General features: G+C 42.9%; 1 protein-coding gene across 1 annotated transcript; it reads right to left on the bottom strand.

Moving 5' to 3' along the window:
- Positions 1-2,162: 2,162 nt before the first annotated feature.
- Positions 2,163-5,633, bottom strand: LOC135100930 (uncharacterized). Its single transcript, XM_064004550.1, has 5 exons — positions 5,510-5,633; positions 5,229-5,420; positions 4,853-5,071; positions 4,079-4,805; positions 2,163-2,418 (listed from the first exon to the last, which is right to left on the bottom strand). The coding sequence occupies exons 1-5, from the start codon at positions 5,631-5,633 to the stop codon at positions 2,379-2,381; spliced, it is 1,302 nt and encodes a 433-aa protein (XP_063860620.1). The 3' UTR covers positions 2,163-2,378.
- Positions 5,634-11,373: the final 5,740 nt, after the last annotated feature.

Here is an 11,373-nt window from a genome sequence, read left to right as displayed (position 1 = left end):
AATTAATGATGAGAATAATAGGTGGGACTGCCAAATGTAAGCCTGATGGCTTCATGCACTAACACATATTTCTTATGTTCTTATTCTTACTTGTTCTGATCTCGTTACCGATACCAACCACACTGACAATACTCCGACGCACCGACTCAGTTATTCTTTTAAATTATTATTATTATTATTAGTAGTAGTAGTAGTAGTAGTAGTAGGTGTAGTAATAGTAATAGTAGTAGTAGTAGTAGTAGTATTTTAATAATAATAATAATAATATTATTATTATTTTTTTTTTTTCTTTTCTTTTCTTGGGGGAGAGGGAGCGGGGAGCGTGCAGATCTGTTAGATTAATTGTATCTGATTTCGCCACTTTTTGCTAATGACCACTTACAGTTCCTCACCCTCTTTCAGTTACAACTCTCTTTCTCTCTCTCTGTTATTGGTGGAGGGATTTTGATGAGTTTTGGTTTCGATCCACCAATAGGAGCCCTCCATGGCAAGATATGCTGCGTGTTCTTATGTTGGTGTCACGGGCGCTTAGGTGGTTCGCACTATAAAACCAGGTCAGTCGCTTCTCAAGAAAAATAGGTAAAGAAAAAAAAAATTCCAGCACACCTTGCACTTCGCTTAATAAAGGCACGAGCAGAAGAGCAAGAGGTGAACAATCTAGTTTTTGAGGTGTCTTGATACTCCTCTCCTGAAAAAAGTTTAAGTTCTAGGCAGGAGGAAATACAAAAACAAGAAAAGAGTTTCAAACTATATTAACAAAAGAGATGGAAGAGCAAACATACTGATTAACTCTTAAATTGGTTAGGTGAACAAAATAATGTTGAGAGTAGGCTAAATGTCATGTGCAGGAGGCCGCATAAGTGGGCAAAGATATGAAGTTAGCAGATCCAGAAGTGCAGCAATGATGGATATAACAGTAGAAGATAGTACCAAGTGCAATATTGCGGAAGTGAATGAGAGAATTGATGAGATTTTTTTTTTTTTTTTGCAGACCTCCATATATGAACGGATAAAGGCCTCCGTTTAGAACAGTGGTTCCCGAACTATCTTACATGACGCCCTCTTTTTGCTTCTAACAGACTGCATCCCCCTCCCTCCCCCGCATTTTTAGTGTGTCAGCGGATTGGAGTGTTGTGACAAATCACTCAGAAGCGTCAGTGTGGTTGGTATCGGTGACGGGTGCAAAACATGTAAGGAGAGCTGAATTAAAAGAAAACGGATTGGGGTGACATAGGATTATACTTTGCACGTGTGTAAGGACAGATATTTGTTGTATAAGAACAAAAGGTAAGCTGCTAGAAACCATCATGCCTACCTGTGGCAGCCTATGTACAAAACATGTCTTCCTATTTCCACCTATCATCCATCCCATCTATTATTCTTGGAGTTATTTAATGATATACGTACATTCTAAGACGATGATTTTTGGGCATTTCCCTTCCCCCATCCACCCACCCCACCTGGTCAAAAAGGATAATTCAAAATTAGTGGATAAGTGTCTTGAAACTTCCTTCTTGAAAGAGTTCAAGTCACAGGAAAAGAGAAATACAAAAGTTTACCATAAAAAGGGATGAATGAGAATACTGCTTAACTCATACATTAGAGAAATGGAAAGAAAATAGGCGGGAGAAAGTAGGAAGTTTTGTGCAGCGAGGCCGCGGGAGGAAGTGATGCATGCAGTTAGCAAAATCAGAAGAGCAATTTGCGTGAAAATAGTGGTAGAAGATAACAAGAGCTGCAATACTGCGGCGATGAAAGAGACTGAGGAAAGTTAGTCAGATGCTGAAATATATTATCAGAAGACGATACGCTGGGCGAAGAGACAGAGACACTAATTAACAGATACATACAGCTTATGTATATATATCACTCTGCCTCGTGATTACGTAGAATACAACCTCAGTGTTGCTCCTGAGACAATGCTGCAGCAATGAAAGGGTTGCAAAAATAAACAGAACTACTAGATGCACAAGGCATGGCGTGTGCGTGTATTTTAATAAAAAAAAATAATAATAACAACAACAACAACAACAACAACAACAACAACAACAGCAGCAGCAGCAGCAGCAGCAGCAGCAGCAGCAGCAGCAACAACAACAACAACAACAACAACAACAATGATAATGATAACATACAGTTTTATTAGGTAAAATACAGCTTCTGGATAATTGTGTGATTAACATCAAAGACATAAGTCAAAGAAAGTGAAAGTCATCCCCGTCTTTATTTGTTCTAACTATTTGTAAACACAGTCTACTAAAAATAGTTGAGTGGTCAGGCACTCAGTTGTGGAAGAGGATTCGACGTTGCCAAATTGTTGTGTGTCCAGAAAGGGAGCAGAAATCCCCCATATTTGAGGCTTGAGATGCGGGTGGTGGCTATAGGACTGAGCTGACTCGATGTGGGTGGACTGCTGACCTTAGGGATGAGAAAGTTAATTTATAAGTTCTCCACACGGAGGGACGTTTTCCTTGTCTGAAGGAAGCATTTATGATGAAGGAGAATGGGATGATGATGAGAGGAATCCCTTTTATAGATTGATTCTACAGATGTGTGTGTGTGTGTGTGTGTGTGTGTGTGTGTGTGTGTGTGTGTGTGTACGCGCGCGCGTGTGCGAGGAAGCTATGATCAGGGAGGTGAATACATTTTTCCATTTTGCATCCTCAAAGCTGTACAACAGTCATCGTCATGACGCACAAGCGCTCGCACGAACACGCTTACGGATTCTTAAGTATGTATAAACAAAATCGTAGTACTCGCATAATCTTAGGCTAGAGAAGTTAAAAAATGTATTCAAGGTGGAGTCGAAGGAAACGAATGACTACTACTACTGCTGCTACTGCTATTTTTTCGTGTGTAAGAGGGGCTGTTGCCTCTAACAAGAAAAATGGGAGAAAAGTCCTTTGAAAGTGCCAGTTACTAGGGAACAGAACATTATCAAAAATTACTATGAGAAGTGTCTTGAAACCTCCCCCTTGAAAGAGTTAAAGTCATAGGCAGAAGGAAATACAGAAGCAGGCAGGATATTCCAGAGTTTACTAGTTAAAGGAATGAACGGCTGAGAATACTGGTTAACTTTTGCATTAGGAAGGTGGACATAATAGTAGTTATAGGATGCTTGACTGGTAGGTTAAGGAGGCACGGCAGCACACGTCTCTTCCTATATTTGATAACACAGCAGTTGAGCAGCATCCCGCCTCAGGCAACGCTCCACACTTGGGAGAAGTATCGTACGTATTACATCTCCAACATCTCCCCCCCTCCCTAAGATGAATGTGTACCTACTAACACATTGACCTGATATGTGAAATGGGTGATGGACATATATCAAAGGAACTAAAGGCAGCTGCTCAAGGACAAACAAAAACTGAGAAATAAAACACGAAACTGGAGACGTGTGATCACTGAATGTGTGTGTGTGTGTGTTTAAAGTCGGCCAGCCACCTCGGGGGCTTAGCTTGTCTCCTGGGGTGTGGTAGCTGTGGGGTTGCAGGTTTTGGCGAGGGTGAGGACTTGGGGTGAGGAGGACTTGCGTCCTGGCCCGCGCCTCCGCACGTTGCCACTGGTGGCGTGGGGGCGAGGGTGGGCCTCAGGTGCTTCCGGTTCCTGAGACTGATACGGCCACTACCATCGAGCCTGACGGTGTATTGCCTGTGCGCTAGCCCCTCCACCACCAGGCCGGTCCGATCCCACGCCTTCGAAATTTGGTTTTGCACCCGCACACGAGTGCCAGGGAGGAGAGGCGAGAGGCTGTTGACTGTTGTTGTTACTGTTGACCATCAGCGTGTTGCCTTCCTCTCCCATCCGTACTTCTCTTTCACGCAGCGTTTTACCCCAGTGCCTGTTATCAACTTCCTTAGGAGCAGGTACTCAGAGAGGTTATGGTTGCACTGGGGACACTGAAACGCGCAGTCACTGCTTTTCTGTGCGCACTGAACGAAAAAATCCCCCACACTCTCGTCCTGCCCCTGGCTATAACCAAAGAACTCTGCCCACTGCACTGCTTTATTCGAGGAGGGAAGCACTAGCTTACCTATGGCGTCTAACGCCGCGTCTTGTGTCAGGGCACCCCACTCACCGAGGGTGAAATTTGCGTCGATGGCGCGCTGTAATGCCGGTGTGCAGTGGAGTCGTACGTGGTGGACTGCCTCCCGTTGTGACCATCTGCAGAGAAGGAGCCAGCATTCCATGGACCGTCTCCACGACCTGAAGACCGCTGGCGCCATTTCTAGGTCGCACTTTCCGGGGGTGGCTGAGGAAGGCACCCGCGGGGTGTGTACCGAGGCGCCACGGGCGGTGAGGGCAGCTATGTTCCCTTGGAGTGTGGTGATGGCCTGATGTTGGTCTGTGATAATTTTCTTCGCCTGCTGGAGCAGCAGCATGAGGCTGCGGGGCACCGTTGACGCTGATGCCCTTGGTGTCGAGCGTGGGGACCGGCGAGGTAGTGGCATGATGAGATGCTGCAGCAGGTCCGCGAGTCACTGTGCCATATAGGATGCTTGGCTGGTAGGTTAAGGAGGCACGGCAGCACACGTATCTTTTGTTATTTGATAACACAGCAACTGAACAGCGTCTCGCCTCGGGCGACACTCCATTCTTGGGAAAAAGTATCTTACGTATTACATCTCCAACAGTAGTGAAAGAAAACAGAAAGTCTTGTTCAACAATGCGGCAGGAGAGGGGAGGCTTGCAGTTAGTAAGATCACAAGAGCAGTTAGTGGCGAAGAGAGAGTAAGCAGAAGACAACGAATTGATGAATGAGATAAAGTTCTTTTGATTCCATGTTCCGTTACCCGTTCCATCATCTTACACAGACAGCTGGTGAGAGAAATGGGGCGAAAGGTGCCATCACCTTTGGGGATTGGGATGATAATGGCTGTTTTCCAGGAGTGGGGAAGCTTTCCTGCAGTGAGAGACATGTTAAATAGGTCTAAGACAGGGTTGTCTACCTTTACCTCCAGGAGGGCACTGAAGATGTCGTAGGTGACGCCATCCTTGCCAGGGGCTGCTGACTTGCCCAATTTAACTGCTGAGAGAAGTTCATCATGTGTAATAGACACACAGGTGTCATCTGGCAGAGAAACACTGTGGCGAATCAACTCCATCCTTTGTGGTTTTTGCCGGTCGAGCGCCTCCTGGTGTTCCACAGGAAGGCCAGAGAAGGATGAGGCTTCCTTCCACTGTAGGACGAGCTCTCATGCCCTGCCAGCAGGATCAGGGTCACACACCTGCCACCTGGGCTTGCCCCGGACAGTTAACATGGTGCCACACCTCCCGGAGGGATCGGGTCCTGCGCACCCGGTCCAGGAAGGAGACCCAGTACTTCTTTCTCTCCTGCTGCCTCAGATCCGTGAGGTATGAGCCACAGTAACCATAGCATCCCGTGACTCTGTGTCTGCTAAGTTGAGCTGCCAACGTCTCTGGTAGGCAGCGAGCGTCTGTTGGCAGTTCAGGATCACAGGGTCGGTAGCTTAAGTCCAGCGGCGTGGAATGTGGGTCCTTGCCAGACCCCTTGGAGTCGCGATGAATCCCTCGATGGTGTGTAGCAGTCCGTTGTACAGTGCCTCTGCGTCGGCGAAGGAGCCTTTCACAGCAGAGTACCACGCCATCACATGGACGACGAGGCCTGCCATCCTGGATGGTGGCATCGTCAGGCGCTTCCTGGGCACTGCCTGGGCGGACTCCACCGGGAAGGTCGTCTCCAGTTTATGGAATGAAATACGTTCTTGACATAATTTCCTTGGATTTAAATTGTTTTGACTTCATATTACAATTTTCGGGGAAGTTAGATTGTGTATCTAATCAAAAGAAATATGATATATAGGAGAAGATTACTGCCAACAGCCCACACACACATTCTGCTCAAGGCAAGATTTAGGAAAACTGATCATACTGCTCCCAGCAAATATTTATAATAATACTTTACTGCCTCAAAGAAGGACATTATTTACTCATCGTTACTAATGTTCATTGTTATATTTATAAAAGAAAACAGCTGGTGATTGTGCTATGGTACCTAAGGCCATGTTGTCATGATATTGACAGACTTCTGACGATCATAAGCAGCGGTAAGACATAGTGAATCCTGTCATAGCATTTCATGACTGATAATACGAATTTATGGACGACGATATTAATTTATTAAAGAGTTATGTCTGAAATATGTCATTTTGTTTCGCTATGACTGACGGACTTGTCTATGACGATTTGTAGGATAGGAGCCTAGGATAATACCTCCTCAGGTCACCTCTAATTATCAGAGGCAAAACGCCAAAGGCACCTCCGCTTTGGGCGATCCTGAGGAGGAATTAGAACAATGGGGAGTTTTCGGAACTAAACTGCTAGATGTCGTTGCTGCTCATGTAACTGTAGGAAAGAGAGCTAAAATATTGTTGTAGCAAATCCCAGGTGCGTAAAGATGCATATGAACATTGATCATCATGATACTACTGAAATGATGTATCGACTCTTCAATATCCGGTATGAATAATATTGAGAGAATGTGGTCAAGGCTTATGGACCTGATGGGGTCCCTCCTATTGTTCTCCGAAACTGTGCCTCCGTGCTTGCACCTTGCCTAGTCAAACTCTTTCAGCTCTGTCTGTCAACATCTACCTTTCCTTCTTGCTGGAAGTTTGCCTACATTCAACCTGTTCCTAAAAATGGTGACCGTTCTAATCCCTCAAACTACCGTCCTATTGCTTTAATTTCCTGCCTATCTAAGGTTTTTGAATCTATCCTCAACAGGAAGATTCTTAAACATCTATCACTTAACAACCTTCTATCTGATCGCCAGTATGGGTTCCGTCAAGGCCGCTCTACTGGTGATCTTCTGGCTTTCCTTACTGAGTCTTGGTCATCCTCTTTTAGAGATTTTGGTGAAACTTTTGCTGTTGCCTTGGACATATCAAAAGCTTTTGATAGAGTCTGGCACAAAGCTTTGATTTCCAAACTACCCTCCTACAGTTTCTATCCTTCTCTCTGTAACTTCATCTCAAGTTTCCTTTCTGACCGTTCTATTGCTGCTCTGGTAGACGGTCACTGTTCTTCTCCTAAATCTATTAACAATGGTGTTCCTCAGGGTTCTGTCCTGTCACCCACTCTCTTCTTATTATTCATTAATGATCTTCTAAAGTAAACCAAACTTCTTGTCCTATCCACTCCTACGCTGATGATACCACCCTGCACTTTTCCACGTCTTTTCATAGACGTCCAACCCTTCAGAAGGTAAACATATCACGCAGGGAAGCCACAGAACACCTGACTTCTGATCTTTCTAAAATTTCTGATTGGGACAGAGCAAACTTGGTGTTGTTCAATGCCTCAAAAACTCAATTCCTCCATCTATCAACTCGACACAACCTTCCAGACAACTATCCCCTCTTCTTCAATGACACTCAACTGTCCCCTTCTTCTACACTGAACATCCTCGGTCTGTCCTTTACTTATAATCTGAACTGGAAACTTCACATCTCATCTCTAGCTAAAACAGCATCTATGAAATTAGGTGTTCTGAGACGTCTCCGCCAGTTTTTCTCACCCCCCCAGCTGCTAACTCTGTACAAGGACCTTATCCGTTCATGTATGGAGTATGCTTCACATGCCTGGGGGGGTTCCACTCATACTGCTCTTCTAGACAGGGTGGAATCAAAAGGTTTTCGTCTCATCAACTCCTCTCCTCTAACTGACTGTCTTCAGCCTCTCTCTCACCGCCGCAATGTTGCATATCTAGCTGTCTTCTACCGCTATTTTCATGCTAACTGCTCTTCTGATCTTGCTAATTGCATGCCTCCCCTCCTTCCGCGGCCTCGCTGCACAAGACTTTCTTCTTTCTCTCACCCCTATTCTGTCTACCTCTCTAACGCAAGAGTTAACCAGTATTCTCAATCATTCATCCCTTTCTCTGGTAAACTCTGGAACTCCCTGCCTGCTTCTGTATTTCCACTTTCCTATGACTTGAATTCCTTCAAGAGGGAGGTTTCAAGACACTTATTCATCAATTTTTGACCACTGCTTTGACCTTTTTATGGGACTGGCATCTCAGTGGGCATTTTTTTTATTAGATTTTTCTTGCCCTTGGCCAATGCCCTTCCTACATAAAAAAAAAAAAAAAAAAAATTTGTGTGATTATCGAGTAAACTGCAAGCATTATCTTAAATAAAGCATATTACAAGTATAAAAACTATTGATTTGGACAAGGAAAAAAAATTGAAAATCATACTGTATTATATAGTATGACGCAACCTACTCAGTAACATCGTGATATATGGCTCCAGTTTTTTTTTTTTTTTTTTTTTTGTGGGGATTTTAGCATCCCTCTCACGAAGCAAGCGACAAAGCAAAGTAATGGAGAACCAAAACAAACATCTCTCAGGCGATCCTGCTGCTGCTGTAGTGTCCAGCTACCGTAATCCATTGCTTAGGGCGTAGTGGAGATGGGCACCGCAGCAACATTCAACTTCTTGTCCAACAACGTGTTTCTTAAGTTCAACCAGCGCGGCCGAGTCAGGTGTTTGTTTTGGTTAGAGATACACCATTACTATCGCCAGGACACTCGAGTTGCCAATTTTTATTATTATTTTTTTTTTAATTGGCGTTTCCATAAACTAAGGAGATCTATGTAATTTGGACTTTTGACTGTCACAGACATGTCTTTATGTTTACTGTCGTCTAGATTAAGACGTTTCCAATCAAGAGTGTATTAATTTGGAAATCTTAAGATGACCAATTAAATCTAAATGCCGATTCACTAGAAAATCAATTTATATACATTTGTTCATGAAAAGAGTTTGATTTTACTTGTGTTATTACTTATAAGGATTATATAGAAAATATATTATATAAGCCCATTGCATCTTCATGTAAATAGAATAACACTGTATGTATATCTGATATTGCTTGTATGTGAGAGAAGTTTGTGTCTGTGCTGCCACCTGGTGACAACCACTAGTTCTGAAAACTCCCCATAGGTTAAGATGCAGATATTAGATTGTGATCAGAGGAGCCCAACGGAGAAGACAGAGTGACAGCTTAAGCAGAAATATTAGAGGTTAGGAGAAGGTCAGCATTGTTGGAAGTATCTCCAAAATGGTCAGAAATATGATAATGATGTTGCATTAATTGCTCAAAGTTAATACGTTCAGGATAAGAAAAAGATTTAAGAATTATAGTTAACTCTTAAATCCGTCTAAGAAAGCAATGCATAGAGGCCAGAAACAGGGCAAATAGGGTATTAGGATTATTTTTCAGGAGTGCTAAAAGTAGAAGTCCCTATGTAATATTAAAGTTATATTTGGCGCTGGTCAGACCTCATCTAGACTAAGCTGTGCAGTTCTGATTACAGGAAGCACATAGGTCTATTAGAATCAGTACAAAGGAGAATGACTAGAAGGATATAGGGGATGAGGAGTATTGTATTCCTTACGAAGCGAGATTGAAGCTATTAAATATACATTCTTTAGAGAGACGTTGGTTAAGAAGGGAACTGATAGAAGTCTTTAGGTGGTATAAGGGTTACAATAACAAGGACATGAGCAAAATTCTTTGGATCAGTAACCAGAATAGAACAAGAAATAACGAGTTCAAGCTTGAAAAATTTAGGTTTAAAAAGAGATAAGAAGGGATTGGTTCTCCATCAGAGTGGTAGATGAATGGAACGGACTCAGTAATCAAGTTATTAGTGCTGAGTCATTAGGGAGTTTCAAGAGAAGATTAGACAAATTTATGGTTGGGGATAAAAGGTAAAAATAAGTATATATATTTCATACAGAGACTGCCACGTGTAGGTATGCTGGCTTCTTGCAGCTTCCTTTATTTCTTATCTTCTTATGTTCTTTTAACTTCCAAAGTGGAGCACATTCTGACTCTCTTCCCTTTTGCAGATTTTTACCTTTTTTTTTTTTTTATGTAGGAAGGACACTGGCCAAGGGCAACAAAAATCCAATAAAAAAAATGCCCACTGAAATGCCAGTCCCATAAAAGAGTCAAAGCAGTAGTCAAAAATTGATGAATAAGTGTCTTGAAACCTCCCTCTTGAAGGAATTCAAGTCATAGGAAGTGGAAATACAGAAATACAGAAGCAGGCAGGGAGTTCCAGAGTTTATCAGAGAAAGGGATGAATGATTGAGAATATTAGTTAACTCTTGCGTGAGAGAAAGAAGAAAGTCTTGTGCAGCAAGGCCGCGGGAGGAGGGGAGGAATGCAGTTAGCAAGATCAGAAGAGCAGTTAGCATGAAAATAGCGGTAGAAGACAGCTAGAGATGCAACGTTGCGGCGGTGAGAGAGAGGCTGAAGACAGTCAGTTAGAGGAGAGGAGTTGATGAGACGAAAAGCTTTTGATTCCACCCTGTCTACAAGAGACAGTCGAGGAAAGGCAGTTCTCCCTGACACGTTTATTGATGAGGTAGGCATGACCGTAAGAACTGCGAACAAGTTCTCGGTCTCAATTTCTTACAAAATAACATTATACACTGATATTAAACACTTTCAACATATTACAATATTCATTAACAATACATGCAATTGACTTGGCACTATGACAATCAGTTTTTACTACAAAATTAAAGTATTTACCTCGGTCACCATCCTGCCCGTCTTTGTCTGAGCGCGACTTGGCCGTGAGTGATGCCCGCAGGCGACTAGCAGGTTAACCCCACACTACCAACAAGTGAGCATCGGCTTCGGTGCTTAATATAGCATTAAATACTGATACTTACACATATTACACGTTTTCATGCAAATAGAAAACCATTGAACATTTCACTTATATATGCCGAGGAATAATGACATGAGGTACATACGCTTTACATACAGTAACATGGCTCCCCTAAATTGTGTAACAATTTACCTTAAATTAACATTAGTATGTACCTTAAGACTAGGATTAGCACATAATATGTTTTGTTACACTGGCTCCTTGGCGGGGATGCTCTGGTCTATTATTATGCATTACCTTCTAACAGCAATACTAGACTATGTATTGGCCCCTCTATGATGGTCCTCTTTGCCTTTATGTGTCTTCCCTGGTTGTCGAGATTACAGTCTGAAACCAGGAACTTAACCTTTCTTACTAGGCCATCATGATCAGGAGATACTTTATCCATTTAGGTTTGACATAATCTGGCACCTCATTATCCCATTCAACTGCATTCTTACATAATTCTTGTAAAATTTGCTTTCCAGTCAGTATGAGAGGTGACACTAGACCTAATGGATCATATATAGAGCTCACTGTTGACAGAATGCCTCTCCTGGTGAGTGGCTTGTCTTTCAGCTTTATTCTAAAATTGAAATGTGTCAGATTCTATGCACCACTCAACTCCCAAAGTTCTTTCTATAGGCAGTGTGCCTTCATTCTTACTAAAATCCAAACTT

Source organism: Scylla paramamosain, chromosome 5, assembly GCF_035594125.1.
Source record: "Scylla paramamosain isolate STU-SP2022 chromosome 5, ASM3559412v1, whole genome shotgun sequence".
Lineage (NCBI taxonomy): Eukaryota > Metazoa > Arthropoda > Malacostraca > Decapoda > Portunidae > Scylla > Scylla paramamosain.
This window is presented reverse-complemented; position numbering and strand designations above follow the sequence as displayed.

What these genes read in the sequence shown, in the direction of transcription:
- LOC135100930 (XM_064004550.1), bottom strand. Translation starts at nt 5,633, where the DNA reads ATGGCAGGCCTCGTCGTCCATGTGATGGCGTGGTACTCTGCTGTGAAA. An exon ending in GGGGCAAGCCCAGGTGGCAG is followed by an intron (nt 5,072 to 5,228) that starts GTGTGTGACCCT and finishes TTTCTCTGCCAG; the next exon opens with ATGACACCTGTGTGTCTATT. An exon ending in TATCATCCCAATCCCCAAAG is followed by an intron (nt 4,806 to 4,852) that starts GTGATGGCACCT and finishes TGTCTGTGTAAG; the next exon opens with ATGATGGAACGGGTAACGGA.